General features: G+C 49.0%; 1 protein-coding gene across 2 annotated transcripts in view; it reads left to right on the top strand.

The window, feature by feature from the left end:
- TSPAN14 (tetraspanin 14) overlaps positions 1-23,833 on the top strand; it is a 54,926-nt gene that overhangs the window by 15,312 nt on the left and 15,781 nt on the right. For both annotated transcript variants that reach the window (XM_036438051.2, XM_036438050.2), the window contains exon 2: positions 14,766-14,863. In XM_036438051.2, coding sequence (XP_036293944.1) covers positions 14,783-14,863 — 81 coding nt within the window. In that variant the 5' untranslated portion in view covers positions 14,766-14,782. The remainder of the gene's footprint in view (positions 1-14,765; positions 14,864-23,833) is intronic.

The following is a 23,833-nucleotide window of genomic DNA, read 5'->3' as shown; positions in this document are numbered from 1 at the left end:
GTGCTCGGACATGTAGAGACGAGTCCCGAGGTGTCTCCCTCAGCACAAGCCTCTCCCTGAGGCTGAGCAGAGTGAGTGTGAGAGGGGTCTTCAGTCTTGCCAGTCTCTGGAACCCTGGGCCTTCGGGTGCGGAGTTGAAAATTTCAGAGTGGACAAAAAGTCATGGCACGTTGGCCTCCTGGTTCTTGTCCACGTCAGGGATGTCTCTGCAAACTGAGCCCAGATTCTCCAGATCTTGTGTACAACTGGCTTCTGGGTGTAGGCATTTCATGTGCATGCAGGTTTTCAGAAACAGCCCTGCCGTGACCATCAGGGCACAGGGCGCCCTGGCGGCCTGGGCTCCATCCACAGCAGTGAAAGCAGCTGCGAAGCCAGGAAGGTGCCAGGCCTCCTTTCACCCGGCCTCCTGCGAAGCTGGGGCAGCTCACCTGGTGACGAGGCCTTGTCTCACCTGGGCGAGCCGGCTCTGCCCTCATGCTGCTGTGCCCTTTCTGAGCTGCTCCATGAATCATTCCCAAGATCTGTGTGTAGAGTCTGTGTTGCTCAAATGTTTTATCCCATCTCCAACCCCACTCCCACCCCCCACCCCTTCCTTAAAAGTATATCTTTATAGATTTCAGAGAGGAAGGGAGAGAGAGCTAGAAACATCATTGATGAGAGAGAATCATTGATTGGCTGCCTCCTGCACGCCCCACACTGGGGATGAGTCCACAATCCGGGCATGTGCCCTGACCGGGAATTGAACCCTGATCTTCTGATTCATAATTGAAGCATGCTCAACCACTGAGCCATGCCGGCCGGGCCCCACCCCCCTTTTTTTTTTTAAAGGAAAATGACCACAAACTACATTTAGATTTGAGGCCAGTTATTTTGTAGAATCTCCCTTAATTTGGGTTCCTTTAATCTCTCCTCATCATGCAGGTTATGCATTGTGTCAGGTGTGCCACCGAAGTGGTGTCCTCAGTGCATCCCCTCGGGGGGTGTGGGGGGAACTGGTGTTGGCTCAGCTCATTACGGGTGATGGGTGATGACATCAGTGGTCATTTGGTTAAGGTGATACCTGCTGGTTTCCCCACTTCTGAGTTACTGCTGTTCTCCTTGTAATTGGTAAGTGCCCAATGAGAGTCGGAGACCATACCAACATACCGTTTCCTGTCAGACCTTCATCAACTAGTTTTAGAGCCCGTTATAGTCTGAATGTTCTGTGCCCTGGCCCCCTTCACATAGCATTAGCATCCTAGTGCGCGATTGGATGGTCCCAGGCTCCGGGCTCTTGGGAGGTACTTAGGTCAGGACGTCGAGCCTTTGTGAACGGGTGAGTGCTCCAGAGCTCCCTGCCCTCCCCCGGTGAGGAGGACACAGTGACCAGGAAGAGGCCTCACCTGGTGTGTGCTGCCTTGCCCTTGGACTTCCCAGCCTCCCGGACTGTGAGAACTACATTTCTGTTCTTGTGTGATTTTGTTAGAATAAACTAAGCCAGAACCCACTGATGATTCTTAACAGAATTAGTTATTTCTGTTCTGGTTACTGGTGGTGATGATTTAATTTGATTAATTCCTTCTACATTTATTATTTGGCCTTCTGCTGTAAATAACTTTCCTGTCTCCCCTCTTGTTTATTAACCTAGCTATTTGCATTTTGGAATGGACTCATGGATATTTCATTTATTTATTTTTAATCCTCACCCAAGGGTATTTTTCCATTGATTTTTAGAGAGGACGCTGCAACCGAGGTACCTGCCCTTGACAGGTACCTCAGAATGGAACCTGAGACTCTTTAGTTCGAGGCCTGATGCTTGACCCACTGAGCCACAGCGGCTAGGGCTGTTATGGTTTATTTTAAAGGTCAGATTGTTCCAGGCTTGGCCAGTGGTGGTCCCGTCAAACTGGTGGCTGTGAGGGACACCTCTTAAGGAGTTTCCAGGTCTGTCCGCCCCAGTGAGGTCTCCCTGTGCAGTCTGGGAGAGGCTGTGAGGGAGTCTGATGTGCTGTGGAATTTGGACCAGCCCAGCCAGGCCCATCCTTTTCAAGTGTGCACCTCACAGATCCGCCTCTCCCCAGCCACCCGAAATGACAAGTGACCTGCTCTGTCTGCCTCCATGCTGGGTTTTTGGGTCAGAGTTGTTTTTGGACAAAGGTTCCTGTAGCTTAAAAAGTAATAAAAATAGTAAGTTTGAAAATCACTGGATTAAGTGGCCTCCATTCCAGGCTCAGCATTTCTCCCTCTGAGCCATCACCACCCTCCTTCCCTCCTCTGACCCACATCCCTCCCTCCCTCCCTCTGCTTCTTTCCGATTACAGCACTGAGGTAACAGAGGTCTCCTCGCCAGATGCCAGATTCACGAGGAGGCCCCTCCGTGCTCCTTTGAACTCAGCAGGTTTGGGGCTGTGGGTTTTGCTGGTGGAAGCTCACGAGGCTGTGTTGGCTGCATTCAGTTTGCTACAGGAAGCCAGGCACTGAGAGCCCCAGTGCTGGCGGAGAGTCCGGTGGGGCTCAGAGCCGATGGCCTGGGTTTCCTCAACTCCACATGGAGGTCATCCCTGGCTGGCAGACAAGGGCCGGAGGATCTCAGAACCCTGGGAACCTCCCTCTCCCTGCACCTGTGTGGCCCACCCTGACCCTGTGCACCTCTGTGGTGTCTTCTTGTGAAGAGTCAGACTTCCTGGTCCCTGGGGGTGGTTGCCGCCACCCTGCTCAGTTTCGTGTTTCTGGTAGACCCTGGGCACGGGCAGCTAGGACCTGAGTGGTTTGGGTTTGAGTGGGACACAGTCACTTCTGACTCTGAGGGTGAGTCAGAGGGTGAGGGTGAGTCTGAGAGTGAGGAGGAGTGACTCAGTGGGGAGGACCTGAGCTTCCTTCCCCTCTCAGAGGGTGCTGGTGCCTTGGGGCTGAGGCAGTGCGTCTGTCCTCGGGGTGAGATTCTCGTGTGCAATGAGGCGGCCTGCTTTCACCTGCCTTTGTGACCACGTCTCCTTCCCCTGGAGTGGAGTCCATTCCCCTGGCATAGTCACCTGTCCCCGCCTAGATGTCCTTGGGCCTGCGAATGGTCCCCAGCACCCGGTGGACTCTGAGGACGCCCTTCCTGGATAGTAGGCATGTCTAGGGCCTAGGTTGTGCTCCTTGGAGGTGCAGCAGGATGCCCAGCTCCCTAGGGAATATGGCTGCCCTGCCCTGGGAGGGGCTGGTGACCAGCTCAGGTGTCAAGACTGACACTCTCAAAGACCTGGGGGAAAGGTTGAATCTTGCTGAGTGACTGACTCTGGACAGTGAGGGGCAGAGGGTAAACTGGGCTGTCGCTCAGGATACGGTGATGGGTTGTCCAAGTACAGTACTGTTCATCCGAGTTCTGTGCTTAAGGTCTCAAAGGGTCTTGTTAAGGTATTGGCAGGCCGCGTTTCTTTCTGGAAGCTCTGGGGAAGAATCCCACTTCGGAGCTCACTCAGGTTGTTGGCAGAATCCAATTCCTTGCTGTCGTAGGACTGAGGTGCTGTTTCCTTGCTGTCAGCCAGACTACCCTTCACTCCGGAAGCCTCTGTCTCTGGCCCCGCAGCAATGCAGTACGCACTTCTCATGCTCACAGTCTCTCCACTGCTGCCCTCCGCCGGGAGAAGGCTCTGCTTTTAAAGGCTCTCTCTATTACATTGCAACAACTCAGATAATTTTCCTGCTTTAAGGTTAATTGATTAGTCACACTAATTTGTCTGCAGGCTTTTTGCCCTTTTATAGGTTACAAAATATACTTCTTGTGTATTTTTTTTTTTCTTTTACTTTGCTTAGTAAGAATCTGGCAACTAAAAATATTTTGAAGATTACCTAGAGACCTGGGTAAAAATGATGGATTGAGTGGATGTCCCTAATTTTGCTTTATCCTTAAACCCCACAAAAGTGAAGATAAAGGTGTTTTTTGTTTTTTTGTTTTGTTTTTTTTTTGGAATCAATCTACAAGGACAGATAGAAGCAGGAAGGAGACTACAGCAAGCCAGGGATAGATGGATGAATGACCCAATTTAAAATGTAGTTGTTGGAGTTACCATTTTATTATTTTACTAGAGGCCCAGTGCATGAAATTCATGTACTTAGGTGTGGGGGCCTCATACTGGCCAGCACCTTCTTGCAGTCCAGGAGCCCTTGGGGGATGTCTGCCATCCCCCACAGCTGCTCTTGTCATCTGTGAGCCTGGCTTCTGGCTGAGCCGCACTCTCCCGTGTGGGAGCACACTGACCACCAGGGGGCAGCTCCTGCATTGAGCAGGTTCTGGTCAAAACTGGCTTTGTGACATCCTCTGAGGGGTCCCAGATTGCGAGAAGGTACATGCCAGGCCGAGGGACCCCACCAGTGCACAGTCGGGGTCAGGAGGGACGCAGGAGGTTGACCAGCTGGGGAGTGACCGAGAGAGGGTTTCAGGGAGTGTCCAACCGTCTTGCTCAGTCTCAATTGGCTGGTGGACCCCAGCAGCAAGCTAACCTACTGGTCGGAACATCTGGCCCCTGGTGGTCAGTGCATGTTATAGCGACTGGTCGACCGGTCAACTCTCTGCCCCCTGGTAGTCAGTGCACATCATAGCAAGCAGTTGAGGGGCCTTAGCATATCATTAGCATATTATGCTTTGATTGGTTGAACGGATAACCAGACACTTAGCATATTAGGCTTTTATTATATAGGATATAGGGGGAGGAGCTTCAGAGGTGGCTAAATGTGAGAATTGTTTGAAAGCAGTTGATACAGCTAGATGCCTACATCCCTTTCCTTCATGGTTCTTCTCTCCCCCCCACCCCTTTTCTCTTTCTTTCTTTCTTTCTTTCTTTCTTTCTTTCTTTCTTTCTTTCTTTCTTTCTTTCTTTCTTTCTTCTCTCCCCCCACCCCCTTTCTCTTTCTTTCTTTCTTTTCTTTTCTTTCTTTCTTTCTTTCTTTCTTTCTTTCTTTCTTTCTTTCTTTCTTTCTTTCTTTCTTTCTTTCTTTCTTTCTTTCCTTCCTTCCTTCCTTCCTTCCTTCCTTCCTTCCTTCCTTCCTTCCTTCCTTCCTTCCTTCCTTCCTTTCTTTCTTTATTTTTAATAGATTTTTATTGTTCATATTATTACAAATGTTCCTTTTTTCCCCCTCCATTGCTCTCCTCCACCAGGTTCCCACCCCACCCTCTGCCCTTTCCCCACCCCTCATTGTCCTCATCCATAGGTGCACAATTTATGTTCAGTCTCTTCCCACATCCCTCTCTCTCCCTTTCCCCAAGAATCGTCAGTTCACTCCCCTTCCATGTCTCTGATTCTATTATATTCAACAATTAATATTGTTCATCAGATTTTTTTTTTTTAAATTTCCTTGGTTTTTAGATTCACTTGTTGATAGTTACGTATTTGTTGTTCATAGTTTTTATCTTTATTTACTTTCTCTTCTGAAAGAACCCCCTTCAGCAATTCATATAATTCTGGTTTGGTGTTGATGAACTCCTTTAGCTTTTTTTTTATTAGTGAAGCTTGTTATCTGGCCTTCGATTCTGAGTGATAGCTTTGCTGGGCAGATTATCTTTGGCTGTAGGTTCTTACTATTCATCACCTTGAATATTTCTTGCCATTCCCGTCTGGCCTGCATGGTTTCTGTTGAGAAATCAGTTGACAATCGTATAGGTGTTCCTTTATAGGTAACTACCTGCTTTGCTCTTGCTGCTTTTAATATTTTCTCTTTGTCTTTTGCTCTTGGAATTTTAATTATGATTTGTCTTGATGTGGTCCTCTTTGGATTCCTTTTGTTTGGAGTTTTGTGCGCTTCCTGGACTTGTAAGTGTAATTCTTTCCCCAGGTGGGGGAAGTTTTCTGTCACTATTTCTTTCAGTATGTTTTCGATATCTTGCTCTCTCTCATCTTCTGGGACTCCCATAATTCTGATGTTGGTTCGCTTGAAGTTGTCCCAGAGGTTTCTTACATTATCTTCAATTTTTTGGATTCTCTTGCCTTCTTGCTTCTGCAGAGGAGTGTCTTCTGGCTCTTTATGTTCCAAATCTTTGACTTGATTCTTGCGATCTTCCATTCTGTTTTTAGGACTCTGTATAATATTATTTATTTCAGACAATGTATTCTTTATTTCTTGTTGATCCCTTATCATTTCTTGTTGATTCCTTATTAATTCTAGTTGATCCCTTTTGATATCTTATCGACCTTTTCTAGGAAATTCTTGAAAAACCTTATAAGCGTAGATTTGAACTCCATATCCAGTCGCTTTTTGTCCTCCATTTCTTTCGTTTGTGATCTATTTCGTTGCATTTTTGCAGCTTCCCTGATGGGGCGGGGTTTCAGGGTGGAGCCTGCAGCCTTGGCTTCTGTCAGCCCCGTCCTCTGGGGGTCCTGGGTCGCAGGGTCCTTCAGTACTCGTTGCAAGCGCCTCTGAGAGAAAGATGCCCTTGATTTTCACCTGCTGCCAAACAGTCTAGGCCAGGGGTCTGCAACCTTTAAGACATAAAGAGCCACTTGGACCCGTTTCTGAAGGAAAAAAAAACACCTGGGAGCCTCAAAACCATTGCGACATTTAAAACAAATATAAAACAAATATAACACTGCATATATTGTTTCTTACCTTAATGCTATATACCGGATCGTGCAGTTAGCTGTTAATCTGAAGAAAAAAAGGACTTTTTCACTTAACAATGTAAAATATATTTTTGCAAATTAATAGCTAATTAAAATATTTAATTTACCTGGTTAATGGGATTTTTGCTCCTGAACCTCAGTGCACAGTGTCAGCACATCAGGGCTGTACGTTACCTTCATTTTCACACAGGCTTGCAAGTTATCGGAGCTGCGGTAAAGCTTCAAAAGAGCCGCATGCGGCTCTGGAGCGGTAGGTTGCCGACACCTGGTCTAGGCTCTCCCCCAATGAGCCCCGAACCGGGGTTCAGTTCAGTTGGAAGTGGACTTGGAGGTGGCGTTCAGAGCAATCTGTAGCTCCTGTCTTCTTCCCGCCAGGGCAATCCCGGGGCATAGACAACTGTCCCTTCTCTGCCAGCAATGTGCGCGCCTCCGGGGGCTCTGCCTTTCGCTGCTCCCCCGGGGTTCCGCCTCACAGTCCCGGCTCCCTATGGATGAGCCTGGCCTAGAACTGGGGTTCAGAGCAATCGGAACTGGGGCCCAGCACAGTCGGAGCTTTTATCTCCTTTCCGCTAAGGAACGCCAGCCAGGCACTCAGCCATCCCTCCTCTCCAGCTTCGTCCTCTCCGCGCGCGCCGCGTGTCTCCGTACCTTAGGCTTTTCCAGCTCCTCCGCGCTTCCTTCTGGTTTTCTCCTTGCTTCTCGTTGTAGAATTTCCAGACAGTCGACTTTCCTGTAGTTCTGGGTGATGTCCATTTTATATTTTAGTTGTATTTTATTCAAATTGTTGTGTGGCGCTGGGACCGGTTTGGCTCAATGGATAGAGTGTCGGCTTGGGGACTGAAGGGCCCCGGGTTTGATTCCGGTCAAGGGCATGCACCTTGGTTGTGGGCATATCCCCAGTAGGGGGTGTGCAAGAGGCAGCTGATCGATGACTCTCTCTCATTGATGTTTCGAACTCTCTATCTCTCTCCCTTCCACTCTGTACAAAAATCAATAAAATATATTTAAAAAAAAAAACCAAAAAAAAGAAAAAACAAGAAAAAACAAATTGTTGTGTGGGGCTGCGGCTAGGTGTTTACCTGTGTAGCCATCTTGGATTCTCCCCCCAAATTATTTCTTTCTCCTTCATGGTTCTTGGTGACTGCCTCTCCTCTAGCTGGACATGGGAGATTTATTCTGCAGAAAGGAAAACCCAGGGCCTGGAGGTATTCTTGGAGGTTTATATGAGGGCCATCTTCATTCCCGTCTTCTACCTTCCCTTGGCTTCCAGAATACTGACAGCCAGCCCCTTACCTTCCAGGTAGAAGATGAAAGACTGGGGACCTGACTGGCCCAAAAGAAAAGAATTAACGATGCTACAAACTGGGCTTTTCCTGCAAATGGCCTAGCCAGATCACACTGTGTAAGGACTCAGCGCTTCCGCATATAGCTCTAAAGAATTCGCTTTTAGTCATGAGGATTACCAAGGTTTATTAATATACGAAGAAAGTGCCTAAACAAACAGGAAAAACAGCAACGTAAAGTGTTAACTTAAGAAACATTCAAACCTGTAAAGAACTTTTTAAAAAAATCTATTTTATTGATTTTTTACAGAGAGGAATGGAGAGGGTCAGAGAGTTAGAAACATCTATGAGAGAAACATCGATCAGTGCCTCCTGCATACCCCCTACTGGGGATGTGCCTGCAACCAAGGTACATGCCCTTGGACTGGAACTGAACTTGGGACCCTTCAGTCCGCAGGCCGATGCTCTATCCACTGAGCCAAACAGGTGAGGGCTTGGTAAAGAATTTTTGTGAATTTATTTGAGCCAAACTATTGACAATTGCCAAGAAGCACAATCTCAATGTATTGAGATAATGCTCCAGGGAATGGAGTTTTTTCACCTTGTTTTATACAGTCAAAGGAGGAGACGGAAATGGGCTACATGAAATCCATTGGGGATTTACTAAGGAGGTGGGAAAAGCAATGGGGGGACCTCTGGAATTGGATAAGAAGTAAAATGATAGACACATACTACTTTTATATAGGTGGGTACTGGATAGTTAACAATCAACAATTAACAAGATAAAAATAACAATCAGAGAATTTGTGGTTGGTTGTATCCTGAGGGTTCCAGAAAAAGGGAAGTTACAAGTTACTCTCACATTCCACAGTACTGGATGAGTGGAATTCCACAGGTATCTTATCTTAGATGGAAAAAAGATGATATGCTTAGTAAAGAGTGAAGTTGGTCTTTGTCAAGGAAGATACTGGCCTAGGACATGATTGCCCACTATTAACTGCTTTTTAATGAAAAGATTTTAATTTCAGACCATCCTTTGTGATTACTTTAAGTCTCTGAGTTTGCAGCACCACTATGCAGGCCTTCCCTGAGTTAGTCAGGTTAGTCTGTGGCCCCTTTTTATTCACAAAATAAATAGTCAATTTAGAGAAAAGGGCATCTTGAAAACAATTAGACATATTCTCAGAGAGATAAAAGAAATATTATATCCATGCAATGAGAATAAGATACTACAAAAATTTAGAAAACAAAAAAAGGATTAAAAGTTAAAAACAAATACGGTTAGAGAAAAACTATTAACAGAATCATCCTATCTAATAAAAGAGAAGCATGCAAATTGACCGTATCTCCGCTATGCCCACAAGCCACACCCACCAGCCAATCAGGAGAGATCTCCGTGTCTGAAGGGTTCATCAGATGCTGAGCCAAGTGGGTGGAGATAGACCCAGAGCAGGACCCTGAGTTGTCAGTGTGCTGCTCTTACATGGAGGGAGAGCGGGGCAGGTGCAGAGGTCAGGGACCTGGTGGTCTGGGCTTCTCAATACATTGGATTAGAGACGATGCTAAGAGTGTGATGGCTTCATCACTCAGTGTGATGATTTTTGACGGGAACTCCATACTCGGCCAAAGTGTTACTCAGGAGGATAAAGCTGTTTTCAGACATAAGGGTCTGAGAAGCTTGCCTTTTGCACTGAGGGATTTCCCACAAGGTGAGCAAAGACTGGATGCCTCGTGGGCTGTATCCCACAGGAGGGGAAGGGGAGGCTGGGCACCGGTCCAGGGGGAAGCAGCTCTGAAGGCTAGGAGAGAGTTTTTCTGGAAGAAGTAGAGGTAGAACATCTGATGTGAATGGTCTTACTGAGAGGAAATAAATTCACCGAAAAGTAAGCAAATAGAAAAATCAGAATTATTAATTCCAGAGAACAAAATGCTATACACGAAAAGTAATTATGGTTTATATGGCTTGCTCAGTCGGCCATAACAATGTAAACTCTGCAAATTTCTCTACCCAAAGCTATAGTTTTAACCGTTGTAGGCAGTGGAACGGCACCAGGTTGTCTGACCAATGGGGTCTGACCAAACCTGGGTTCTACAACCTGGGTAGGTCCTGGCTGGGAAAGAATTCGGAGCAAGACCCAAACTGTAAGAGAACATTGATTTGGTAAATCACAGGGGTAGAAGAAGTCATTCCCAGAATAAATGGGCTTAGGAAACAAGTATGGAGGTAAGGAAGGGCCCTCCGACTGTGAGTGAGGAAACTAATGGTAGGGAGCTGGGGGAGGGGAAAGGGAAGGCATGCACATGCTCCTGGAGGGAGAGGGCACTGGTCCTCCAGAAGGTTTTAAGGGTGGAGATTTTAGGGGAGGTCCCAGGGGGAAGATCTTCATAGAATATTAGGTCGCTTCCCAGGTGTGCCCGTTCATTGTGGTCTCTCCTGATGGGCTGGCACCAGGGCAGGGGTCATTATTCATCTGGTCCTGACATCAGCAGTGGCTGGTTTTGTTGCTTCTCTGGGCCTGGAGCCAAAATACAACTGAGGCCTAGCCGTTATCTCTAGGGAAAAAGGTTCAGGGGTCCAAACCTCATGACCAGCGATATTCTGGGGGAGGAAAAGTCACCCTGGGGACAAGGTCCCACCCTGCCATTGATTGCTGGGCACCTGGGGTTTTCCAGCCCCATCCCCCTCTCCCCCCCGCCCCTATGACCTTCTGCACCGGGTCCGTGTCCTTGCTTTGCTCTCATCTGTTTAACTGCCTACAACACAACTATAATTGGACTTAACTGTAATTGGGAAAGAAGTGTGAGGCGGTGATTTAGGGGAGAGGTGGTTTGTAGGAGTGAAAAGAGAGTAGTTATATTCTTGTTTTCCAGGGTAGGAAGTGGATAGGTAATAACTACAACGGAAAAATCAGAGGTAGTAATACAAGCATATTATATACAGAAATTTCTAAGAGATATTTGGGGTGTAAGCATTATTAGAAAAAAAAATTCAACCCAGTGATTTTGGAGACTTAATTGGCTTTATTAAGCGATTCATGAATCAGGCAGCATCCCATCCAGCTGCCTGAAGGGTGCTCTGAGGCATTTTACAAAGTGGAAGGTTTTTATGGGGTTGTGTATGTGTGTGTGTGTGTGTGTGTGTGTGTGTGTGTGTGTGTGATGAGGGAGCTATTAACAAAAGAAATGATTATTTTAGGGCTTAAAAATCTTTTCTTTGGGGGAAGTGAGAGGGTTTTTATCATGCATATTGCCTCTGCTTTCTATGGGGACCGGAGGGGCCCCTGTGACAGATTACCTTACTGGTGCCTGACCAGAAAATCCAGGCCTGGTTAATTAAGATCATGTTTCTGGCCGAAGTAGAAACTGCAGTTAGATCAGGTGTTAACTCTCGGTTTGGCACAAAGGGATCGGAGCACAAGTGAGGCCTGCTGGGCCTGTGATTTCGTCTCTGACAACATGGAGATGGGTGAGAAGCTGAAAGGGTCCGGGAAAGGAAGGCCTGGCCCGGGGCCTCGGACCTACTCTTTCTCTCAGCACAGCTTTTACAATAGTTGATTCTTGGATCATATGCAGGTATAATTTTTTTCTCTGAAAAAAAGAAAAATTCAAACCACAGCAAGTCTAGAATGCATGCCATGTAATGAGGGGCAGTATTGTTTCATGAAACTCATTTCAGTTGAGTATGCAAGTACGTGTGCCCTGGATTGATTTTGTTGTTGCTTTCTGTGTGTGGGCCGTGGCAAACAGCGTGAGAGCCGTTTGCAGTGTTTTCTCATTGCCAGTTCACCTTTCACACTCCTTCCTGTTCTTTACAAATATTTTATGATTAAACGTGCTACTTTTGTAATTAAAATGACAAGAAGAGCCCTGGCTGGTGTGGCTCAGTTGGCTGGGAGTTGTCCCAAGCAGCTGAGAAGTTGCAGGTTTGATTCCCGTACATGCCTGGGTTATTGCAGGCTACATCCCCCAGTAGGAAGCGTGCTGGAGGCAGCTGACCAATATTTTACTCTCACATCGATGTTTTTCTCCTCCTTTCCTCTCTTTCTCTCTCAAAATATCGGCAAAAATATTTTTTAAAAATGACAGGGAGGCCAAAACCAGTTTGGCTCAGTGGATAGAGCGTCGGCCTGCAGACTGAAGTGTCCCGGGTTCGATTCCGGTCCAGGACATGTACCTTGGTTGCGGGCACATCTCCAGAACGGGGTGTGCAGAGCCCCTTATCGATGTTTCTCTCTCATCGATGTTTCTAACTCTCTATTCATCCCTCTTCCTCTCTGTAAAAAATCAATAAAAATATTTTTTAAAAAATGACAGGCAGAAGAGGAGGAGGGATTTTATAGGTTAATACAATCCCAAGGTAGACAAGCCCTGTTCACAGTGACTGCTGAGGTCACCACACTTGGGGGTGGGGGGAGGCAGCGTCCTCCAAGTGGGCATGCCCGCCCCCCTCCAGCAGTGGCAAAGGCTCGGTGTACACTGATAATACAAACGTCGTCATGGTGAGTGTATCAATGGAAACCTTTTTAGAAAAATCACTTTTAAATGTACCGCCCCATGCAGCCATGTTCATGCTCTCATGTTCCATTTTGGCCTTTAACCACATGCCTACAAATGGTTTCATAATTGCAAGCTGTGATGTGCAGATTTCATACTTGATGCATATTTTTTTTATTCTCTTGGTTTATTTTCTTGAGGTAAATTCTTAGTCATGCATTTATTGGATTAGGGGTATGACCATTTTGGGGAGGAGGGGGTTGAATGTCTCACCGTGTTGCTTATGAAAGAGTGGGAACAGTTTAGTCTGCTACTTTGAACTAACCAGCCTCACATGGGCTGGCAGCCACAGTGGTGGTTATCTTGTTAAATTAAAAGGTGCAAAATAACATCTCTGGATTGTCTTGAAGTTTTATTTCCGGGGACGTTGCATATTTTTCCGTCTGGTAACTACATTTCAGTATAATATCCATTTCCTTTGTCCTTTCTAAAACTCAAGTGTTTTATTTTAAGTCTGAATTTTTGTTGTTAATTTTTACCCTTTGTTATAATTGCTGCTAACATCATTTATGTTTTCTTTTTTTATTTTAGTTTACCTTTTAATTGTATGGGAATGTTAAAACTTTTTATGTTTTATATTGATATTTTTGTTCTTTGGCTTTTCCCCCTCTTGACTCAAAAGTGAAGGTCAACGGAGGCCTGAAATACCTGCTCTCTCACTGTGCATGGGCGTGTGTGTGTGTGTGTGTGTGTGTTTGTGTGTGTGTGTTTGTATGTGCGTGTATGCATGCCTGTGCACCTACATGCAGCCTGCAGCATTCAGAGGGATTCTGGCTTATTAGTTAGTCCCAGCTATCTCCGCAGTTAAGTGATGCTAACTTTCCCTAATGTTTAGAGACGTTGATTTTAAACACTTGCCTTCTATTTGCCTCATAAATGGTTTATTCTGTTTTAATGTTTTGGATTTGGGAGACGGTTGGAGGATGTGACATTACATTTTTCTGAGAGTTGTTTTTTAATGCTAGAAGCCCCCACAAAATAGCTTTTGGAAAGCCTTCTGTGTTGGCGGTGGTAATGAGCTCATGCATCTTCTTTTAGGAAGCGCAGACTCAGTCTGCGTGTGCTTTAAGGTAACGGGTTTGGTGTTAATTGAATTCATTAGTTGGGAGAGAGCTAAGTTCCTCTGATGTGACTCAGTTTAGCAAATGAGATGGAATGTCAGGGATGACAGCCGCTTTGGAGTCGTTTTCGCTGAGGTTTGGGTCTGATCTGGGTTGCAGTTTCAGCACCACGGCCTTTATTGGCTTCTTGGGGCTCTTTGTGAATGTGGCTCCACCTCAGGCTGGCAGCTCAGCGGTGCTCATCAATCTTTTATCCTTCGCTGAGGTTTGAAGGCACAGGGCTGAGCTCGGCGTTGGCTGTATTCCCTCAAACCGGCCAGCGGGCCCCGGGTAGGAGGATGTGGCTCGGGCTGGAGTCCAAACAAGTCTGCTTACCTCCTTCCATTTAAATTCTGGGCTGTGCTCATGTGACACTCGGCCCCTCTTGTGTGCGACCCTGACCTTCAGGCTCTGCTTCTCCAGCTCTGGCCTGCAAAACGGAGCAGAGCAGGGGCGCGAGGCAGCCTTCCCTCCCAGCTCCAAGGTTATGTGGAGGAGGACTGGGCTGCAGGCTCGCCCCACCCTGCTAGTGAGTCAAGTACCTTCTCTTTCAACAGGGAAGAATCAACAAGTAGGGGAAGAACCTCTAGAGTGTAGGGCCCTGAAAACTGTGTTTATTTATTTTTATATTTTTATTGATTTCAGAGAGGGAGGGTGAGGGAGAGAGATAGAAACATCAGTGATGAGGGAGGATCATCGATCAGCTGTCCCCTGCACGCCCCCTACTGGGGATCAAGCCTGCAACCCAGGCCCGTGCCCCCGCTGGGAATCAAACCGTGATCTCTTGGTTCAAATCTGTGTTTAGAACCAATAATTCTGATGCTGCCAGCTGGTCTCCTCAACACCAGTGACATTAGGGACCAGCCACTAAGGTCCTGTTTTAGTTGAGGATGCTGAGGCCTGGGCTGGGGAGGGGGACTTGCCCAGGCAGGCCTTTGACCATCGCCCATTCCTGTTGGAGGGCGGGGCGGGGTGGGGCGAATGGTGGTGACAGCTGGGGCTGTGGATCCCGCTCTGTGGCTCTGTGGGAGGGGTGGTGAGCAGTCACACTGCCCATTTCTAGAGGGATGTGGCTTCACGTCCCTGCTGGGCACCGCTTTCTCAGAACAGCGGCAGCCCGAGGTGCCTCGCAGGGCGTGCACAGCAGCCACTCGGCAGCTTCTCACTGGTGGTTGTGGGCCGGTGGTGTCCTCACTGCCAGTGTTTTGAAGCTGAACCTGCTGCCTCATGGCTCCCATGTCTCTCCACAGGTCCTGCTTCTCGGAAGATGCACTATTATAGATACTCCAACGCTGAGGTCAGCTGCTGGTACAAGTACCTGCTCTTCAGTTACAACATCGTCTTCTGGGTGAGTGCATGGGAGCGGCCGCCTTCCCTTGCTTAGTGCTTCGCTAGTGAACCATGATTCCTCACGTGCTTTGGATTTGCCAGGCCCTCTGAGGCTGTGTGGGATGGTGGGTAGGGCTGATGAGCCCTGCTCTAGCAACAGGTTTTAAATAGACCCTTCAGTGCCGTGATGGGGAAGGCCCCGGTGATGGAAAACCTGACTGAGCGGTCCAGGCATTCTGGTGATTGAATACCAGGCTACCCCAGCCTTGGGGGTTCAGGATGGCTTGGGGCTCTGGTCCAGATATTTGTCTCCCCCATCACTGCTCCAGAGAATCATCCGGGCAGAGTATTTTGTTTGCATCAGCCTGTGGGCTAGGCCCTGTCCTGGCTCTGGAAGCTTAGACTGGGCAAGGGCCATAAAGCCCTGCCCTGCGGTGCCATGTGCAACCAGGAGTGGTATTAGCTCCTGAGCAGTGGAGAGGGAGGGGAACGGCTCCTGGACTGGGGACCTCAGAAAAGAACATCCCGAGGAGGGAATCTGTGGACCGAGACCTGGATGCGAGTGAAGAGGCAGCCACATGGGGATCTGGGGAAGAAAGCTCCAGGCCTGAGGCAGGAGTGAGCTTGGCATATGCCTGGTACGAGGAGAAGGCCATGTGGCTGGCGCTGAGTGAGCGCAGAGGAGAGGAGACAGTGAGGATAGGGCCACGAAGGAGCCCAGTCAGGTAGGACCATCTGGTTCTCAGTGAGGATGGAGTCATGTTCCACTTATATTGTATTTTATTGATTTTTTTTTTTTAGCAGAGAGAAAGGGAGAGAGATAGAGAGCTAGAAATGTCTATGAGAGAGAAACATCGACCAGCTGCCTCCTGCACACCCCCATCAGGGATGTGCTCGCAACCAACGCACATGCCCCTGACCGGAATCGAACCCAGGACCTTTCAGTCTGCAGACCTATGCTCCACCACTAAGCCAAACCGGTTTCGGCTATTTTATTGATTTTTAAAAAAATATATTTTATTGATTTTCCACAGAGAGGAAGGGAGAGGAATAGAGAGCTAGAAACGTCGATGAGAGAGAAACATTGACCAGCTGCCTCCTGCACACCCCCTACTGGGGATGTGCCCACAACCAAGGTACATGCCCTTGACCGGAATCGAACCCGGGTCCCTTCAGTCCTTAGGCCAACACTATCCACTGAGCCAAACTGGTTTCGGCATGTTCTACTTTTTGTAGCGACTCTTGGTAGGTTGTCAGTTGGATGGCATGATCTGATTTTGGAATGGTCCTGCAGAGTGAGGGGATGGATGGTGGGGCCGTGTGCTGAGATGGAATTTGGGAGCAGGAGGGATTGGATGGCCTCCTAGCCAGGTATATAGAGCTGTCACTCTCCTATGTTAGTGACCATTCTGAGTCTAAACCCCCATCACAGGAAGGGGTGGGATGGATGAGGATGAGATCCTGTTGACCGAAGGGAGACCTGGCTGTTGAGCCCTGGGATGCGGAGGCAGGGTTTGGTGGCAAGTCCTCTCCACCGTTGGCTGTGTGCGAGTGGCCTGAGGTAAAAGGAAGATGAGGTTTATGTTGTGAAGTCCGGAGAGGTAGCCTTTCAAGTAGGAAGGAGCGATGAGCTGTCCCCCGGGAGGTGAAATAGGAAGAGGATGTAAAGTTGACATTAGCTTTGACAAGGTGAGGGTTGTTGGTGACCTTGACCAGACCTGCTTTTTGCTCCGGGAAGGGGGTGGGGGTGGGGGGGCTGACACCCACCTGGAGTTGGCCGAGGAGCCAGTGGGACATGAGGAAATGGAGACTGGTGACTTAGGACATTTCTTCCAAGGACCCTGGCCCAGAAGGGGAGCAGGACAATGGGGCACTGGCTGGAGGTGGTCTGGGGGTTATGGAAGATACATCGCGAGTGTGATGCCTGTGGGGTTGGTCCAGAGACACAGACATTGGTTCAGCTGGGCAGGAGGGCGAGGGCACCAGCATGAAGAGGCTTCTAGAACCGTAGCAGGTATTGCTGACCAGCGTCTGTGTGGGCAGATGGAGAAGGATGGACAGAGCGAGCGGCCACGGTGCCACCTCTCGCCTCCACTGTGGATTTTGGCATTTCCTGTTGGGATTGGAATTTTTTCCCCCTCCATGCCAGCTGGCTTCCTGAAACTTACTCTTAATTGTAGTTGACAATATCGTATAGTTTCAGGTGTACAATATAGCGACTCAACATTCGTACACGTCATGGAGTGCTCCCCGCAGCGTCTGGTGACCTCTGTCACCATTGTTAGGCCTGAACTCTGGAGAACAAGGCGGACTTACGGACACTTCCCCGGCCTCCACCCTTGATTATACAGCACCACCTCCTCACGATGTATCTCCAGGTCGTGGGGTTTCTGTCCGGGAGAATTAGGGTGGAACTCGGCGGCAGGGCGTTCACCCAGGTCTTTCCTGAGCTCAGACATTTCCCCAATGCCGTCATTGCCCTGAAGCAGGGCAGGGCCCGGCATGGGACGTGGTTCCTTCGTAGACACGTCCCAGAGACCTTCCTCATGGGGCGCTGGCTGTCCCATCCTCGAGGTGTGCGGCTTCCAGACCTGCAGGGAGCGTGGAGAGCCCCAGCCGCTGTATGGCGGAGTGCCACCTGCCAGGCGTGCCGTCTCACACGTCGGCCACTTGCACATCCAGCTGTCTTATCCCCCCGGCTGTGCTCCTGGCCTTGTGCCCTGACCTCCGATTCTCATCCCGGTTTTTGCAGCTGGAGGGAACCTCTCCCAGCGCTGCCGTGGCTCAGGGTCCTGATGTCCCCATGTCCTCAGAGGCTTTTCGGAACAGAGTCCTTGCTCTGGGAAGCTGTGCTCATTTGCGGGTAGCATCTTTGCAGCACCCGATTCACAGAGTGGAGCTCCTGAGTCCAGAATCGTGGCCGTTTGTTTAGTGGCTGAAGGCTGCCGCAGTGTGCTGGGAGTTTTGCAGAATTTGCAGTGCGCATGGTCGAGAGTTCATCATTTTCAGTTGGTGTGCACTGGGCAGTACAGGAAGGGACAAAAAGGAACGCTCAGGAAATGAGGTGGTGGGGAGGTTTGTGAGGCGCGGGGGGGGGGGGGGGGGGAGGAGGGATGCCAGGCACCTGGCTGGGAGGCTACCTGGCCCTTCCCTGCTGTGTTCTGGGTGACTTGTAGTCCTCTGCCCAGGAGCTGGGAGTCTGCGTGAGACCTAAGAATGGGGCTGCAGAGCCCTCAGGGACCCGCATGGGGCCAGTCTGGACTCTCTAGAACTAGTGACCTCCTAAGCTCCGTGTTTTCATTATGAAATACTGATCTCACTTACCTGCTGCTTGCCCCACAGGCTGCTGAGATGTCTCATGATATGCAAAACCCCTGCCTCCTTAGAGTACCGTATTTTTCGGACCATAAGACGCACTTTTTTCCCCCCAGAAGTGGGGGGGGAAAAGTCCTTGCGTCTTATGGTCCAAATATAGCCTACACATATACTTTAAAAAAAAAGTTTTTTTACTTGCCCGGCTCTGTGTGGTCTCTGTGTGCTTGCCTGGCTCTAAAATGGTTCTATAATAAATGCTGCTGTTTACTTTACAGGGTTGATTACATGTGTTTATGACTGTGATGTTGGGTTTTAATGCACATAAAATATTGTAGGACACTATTTGTTTCAGAATCTTTTTTTCTTCATTTCCCTTCTCTAAAAACTGGTGCGTCTTATGGTCCGAAAAATACGGTAGTTCTCTTTTAAAAAAGAGGATAATGGACGCCATGTTCCCATATCCTAGCTCCAAAAATTACCAATCATCCAATCGCACGTCATTTCTGCCCCCACACCCACACCCTTGGAGATTGTGAAGCCAAGCACAGTCAGGGAGTTTTACAGTGTTTGGTTTGTTTGGACAAGATGACAGTGCCTGGGCTCAGCAGGCCGGTTTGCGTGTGCGAGGGCAGCCTGCTGTTGCTCGGACCACTTCCAGGTGCTGAACAAGAACAGGCTTCATTTAGCAGTCTGTCTCCCTCTGTTTTCACAGCCACAGTCTCTATGACAAACACCTGTAACTCCTGCAGTTTTCTTAAGCTTCTCTCCCTCCAGTTTAGGGACAGATGTTTTCCAAGCCGGGAACGGTAATCCTGGCTCCTTAGGGTGATACAGGCGGATGTGCATGTCTGGGTCTGTTCTGAACGGCACCTGTTCCGATCACAGGTGTGTCCTGAAACAGCGCTCCCAGCCAGCACAGCACTTTGAGGGCACCAGCATTTCTTACATGTTACAACATTATTATAACCATCATTTGTTTGTGTTAGACCCGTTTCTAGCACAAAATCTCACTTTGACTTGGGGAAATGCAAATCAAAACCACAGAGATACCACTTTAAACCCATGAGGACGGCTATTACGAAAAGAACGGAACATGACAGATGTTGGCAGGGTTGTGGAGAAATTGAAACCCTTGTGCACTATTCATGCAACTGTAAAATGGTGCAGCTGCTGTGGAAAGTAGTGTGGTGGCTCCTTGAAACGTTAAAAAATAAAACTACCACTTCTGGGCATATACCCAGAAGAATTGAGGGCAGGGTCTGTGGTGATATTTGTACACCCATGTTCATAGCAGTGTTATTCATAGTAGCCAAAGGCAGAAGCAGCCCAGGTATCACCTGCCAGATGAATGGGTAAACGAAACGGGGGCTGTGATGCACGGGAACATTTTTCAGTCTTAAACAGGAAGGCAGTCCCGACACAAGTGGATGAACCTTGAGGACGGACGCTGTGGGAAGTGAATAAGCTGACAGAAAAGCACAAATACTGTGATTCCATTTCATTGGTGCCCCCAGAGCAGCCAGATTCATAGAAACAGGAAGTAGAATGGTGGTTGCCAGGGAGAGGGGGGAGGGAGAATGGGGAAGTTATTTTTCAATGGGTGGAGTGTCAGTTTTGCCTGATAAAAAGTTCTATGGCCCTAGCTGGTTTGGCTCAGTGGATAGAGCAGACTGAAGGGTCCCGGGTTCGATTTCAGTCAAGGGCACATGCCTGGGTTGCTGGCTCCATCCCCAGTAAAGGTTGTGCAGGAGACAGTCATTCAATGATTCTCATAATGAATCTCTTTCTCTCTCTCTCTCTCTCTCTCTCTCTCTCTCTCTCTCTCTCTCTCTCTGTAATCAATAAAAAATATATATATATAAAAAAAAGGTTCTGTGGATGGTGGTGATGGTGGCATAACCCATTGAACGAGCCGGTCCCACCCAGCTGTACACTTAAAAATGGCAGTTTGACATGATGCCACTTGCCACAGTGAGAAGTGCTTACCCGCCCCTGGACTTGCAGAGGAAGGAGGCAGGAGGGCCGGGAGGGGTGGTGGGCGGCCTTCTGCTCACTGGCTCCCAGAGAACTTCGCTTTCCTGCTCCCCTGAGTGAGTGCTGTACAGGTGTCATCAGATGGCGTCTGCAGAGCCAGGGTGCTTCCCACACACACACGGGGTCCGGTGAAGGCCTTGCCTGCATCTACTGCAGAGGAGGACTGGCTAACAGTGAGGAGCTGAGGCCGCTCCTGAGCACAGACAGTGCCCTGTCCAGAGAGCAGGGACCCGCCGTTGCTGCCTCGGTGACTTAGAAAGCGCAGGGTCAGCTCCTGGGCCCGGCGTGCAGCCTGCTGCTGAGTGAGAGGCGCCGCCCTTCACAGTGACAGACGCCGCCTGTGATCTATGGTCCAAGCTGGGAAGCCTGAGGTTACCTTGCTAAGAGAGTTAGTAAGAATTTTGCCGGAACAACAGGTGTCCCAGGCAGACCAGGATATGTGCCCTCCCCTTCCCGCCCTGAGGCAAAGCCTCTGGGGGTGGGGGGGGGGGAGGAAGTGGTGGGGGGAAACACACCATCAGTGCCTCTATGCTGGGCTACAGAATGGCCCGCGTGTAATGTTACAGCCCAAGGCCTGGTCCCAGGTCCAAGGGGAGATGTCCCTCCCCTTCTGTCTCTGATTTCTCATGTCGTGACTTTTTGTTTTCACTGCTGAGAAGTGGTTCCGTTTTCTCTTCAAGTTTTATTTCATGAACGCTTGTAATTGCTTGGAAGTTCTGCAGGAGACACCCCCGCTGCACACATCAGCGCTCCTGCACCTCCTGGAGTGCTCCCCGCAGCCTCGTCCCCGCATGGAGCACATCCAGGTGCTCGGCTTTCCTGAGTGTGCTTCTGGAAACTCCCGGATTGCGCATTCAGGTTGTTTCCATTTTTTTATGGCCCCGGATAAGGATGTGGCTGTTGGCTTTGTGGAATACAGATTCTTCCTCGCGGGGGAGGGAGGCAGGGATGATTTGCTGGAGTCGAGTCCCAGGAGGGAGATAAATGGGTCAGAAGGTGTGTTGGTTGTTTCGATGGCCTGACGTATTTATAGTCCAGGTCGTTTCTCCAGAAGGGCTGTCCCAGTTCCTAAGAAGCAGAACAGCTAATCACTGTGTGTGTGTGTGTGTGTGTGTGTGTGTTCTCCAGCGCCTGCCAAGGCGGAGGCCAAGGCCTCTTCACCGGAGGCTCTCCTGGCCAGTTGCTGCCTGCGGAGCTGGGCTGCAGGACCTGGGCGCCAGAGGCTGATCCCTGATCCCGGGGGATTTCTGGGGAGCACTGCTCTGCGCGGGGCGCCGGCTCTGGCTCACAGGTGGTCTCAGGTCTCTGTCTGGAGTGCGTGTGACTCAGCATCGCTGCCAGCACCTACTCGGCATGGCCTGGGCTGCTGGGGCGACTTGTCTTCTCCGTGGGAGTCTCATTTCCATCTTGTTCGTACCTTTTCCCCAGAAATGCGTTTTGAAAACAACACCCCGTGGAGGTGTTAATGAGACAGTCACATTTGGCCATTTCAAGTGTACCATTGGGTGCGTTGAGAACTGGGTGCCCATGGGACCCCCATCATCACCCAGTGAAGACAGAAAACATGTCCCCCACTCGGAAGCTGCCCCGAGCCCTCTGCAGGTCCTCCTTCTGCAGGCAGCCGCCCGCCGCCTCCTGCCCTCCTCCTGCCATCGCAAAGCAGGTGTGACTCGGGGATCTGCCTTCTCTGGGTGATGTTTTTTTCTGTTGTTTTTCTTTTTTAACTTCACTGATTTCTTTTGAAATAAAAATTTGTATTGATGTCTCTTATTTTTATTATCTCCTTCTATTTTGGAATTGTTATGCTGTTTTTCTAGCATCTAAGGTAGAAGATTCGGTCATTGATTATAAATCTTTTTTTCCTAGTATAAGTATTTTATGTATATGCTTTCTGCATCCCACACATTTGGCATATTTTCATTTCAGTGGTTAAAATATACATGCATACTTTGTGTGCAATGTGTCTTTTCTTTCCTCCTCTGGCTCACTTTAAGAGTTTGACTTTCTTTTTTTCTTTCTTTTTTTTTTTTCTTCCAGAGGGAGGAAAGGAGATGGGGAGAGAGAGATAGGGACATCAATGATGAAAGAGAATCATTGATCAGCTTCCTCCTGTATGCCCTCTACTGGGGATTGAGCCTGCACCCTGGGTATGTGCCCTGACCGGGATCTCACTGGTGACCTCCTGATGCATGCATGGGATGATGCTCAACCAGCTGAGCTAACCGGCTGGGCTTTATTCTAGTTCTAATAGTTTCATTTGGGCCTTTTTTATATTTCTACTAGAGGTCTGGTGCACAGATTCGTGCTGCACCTGTGGGATCCCTTGGCCTGGCCTGTGGGGATTGGGCGGAAACCGGCTCTCTGACATTCCCCGAAGGGTCTCAGATTGTGAGAGGGTGGTTCTCGGGTGAACCCAGAATTGGGCGCCCTCTTCTCTGGTTCCAGATGCATCATCCGAGAACTGCAGCTGTCCGGTCACCACAGTTTAGCAGCTCCTGCGCTGAGCGTCAGCCCCTTGGTGGTCAGTGCACGCCATAGCTACCAGGGGGACATTTGAATTGTCACATGGTCGCTTAGGCTTTGATTTCTCTCTTCATTCTGTTTATTTTTTCCTTTAAATCCCTGAGGCTATTTACCATATTTGTTTTAAAATCTTTGCTAATTCAATTTCCCATCAGACCTTACTGGTTTCCCCCTTTATTATAGGTCACCTCCCCCCCCCCCCCTTTTTTTTTTTTCTGCCTCGCTAGTAACTTTGACTAGATGTTAGGTACAGCTCTTTCACCTAAGTATTCTCCTTGTCTTGTTCAGCTTGGGCTGCCATAACAGGGTACCCGAGGCAGGCTGCCCTACAGGAACTTATTTTCCCACCGTTCTGGAGACTGCAAGTCTGAGGTGAGGGTGCCAGCGTCTGATGGGGACTCTTTTCCTGGCTTGCAGACGGCTGTCTTTGGGCTGTGTCCTCACATGTCAGAGTGCTCTGGCTCCTCTTCCTCCTACAGGACACTAGTCATGGAGGCCCCACCCTCTGACCTCCTCCAGCCTAATCATTTCCCAAAACCCCACCTCCAGTGGCATCCCAGGGGTTAGGGCTTCAACTCGTGGATTTGAAGCACAGCAAACATTCAGTTCCATTCATAGCCCTTCCTTACCTGTATTGTATCCTTTTAGCCTGCCACCTTTTGTTAAATATTGTGTGTAAGGTTCATTCATGCCATTGTGTGTAGTTGTAGCATTTATTTTCATTGTTGTGTGATCTTCTGTTGTGGAAATGTATCATTTGTGTCATTTACAGTTTTAGGCTATGAAGACGGGTTAGATTAATATGAAGACACTAGAGGCCTGGTGCACGAATTCGTGGATCAGTGGGGTGCCTGGGCCTGGCTTGCAGGGTTGGACTGAAACCGGTTCTCTGACATCCCCCTGAGGGGGTTCCGGATTGTGTGAGGGTGCAGGCCAGGCCAAGGGACCCCACCGGTGCAAGATCGGGGCTGGGGAGGGACGCAGGAAGGCTCCAGGGTGTGTCCAGCCCATCTCACTCAGGCCCAATTCACTGGACCCCAGCAGCAAGCTATCCTACCAGTCAGAGCATCTGCCCCCTGATGGTCAGTGCACAACATAGCTACTAGTCGACTGGTCA

This window comes from Pipistrellus kuhlii, unplaced genomic scaffold (genome assembly GCF_014108245.1).
Source record: "Pipistrellus kuhlii isolate mPipKuh1 unplaced genomic scaffold, mPipKuh1.p scaffold_m20_p_15, whole genome shotgun sequence".
NCBI lineage: Eukaryota > Metazoa > Chordata > Mammalia > Chiroptera > Vespertilionidae > Pipistrellus > Pipistrellus kuhlii.
Note: the sequence above shows the minus strand (reverse complement) of the source record. Positions and strands in the feature narration are given on the sequence as shown.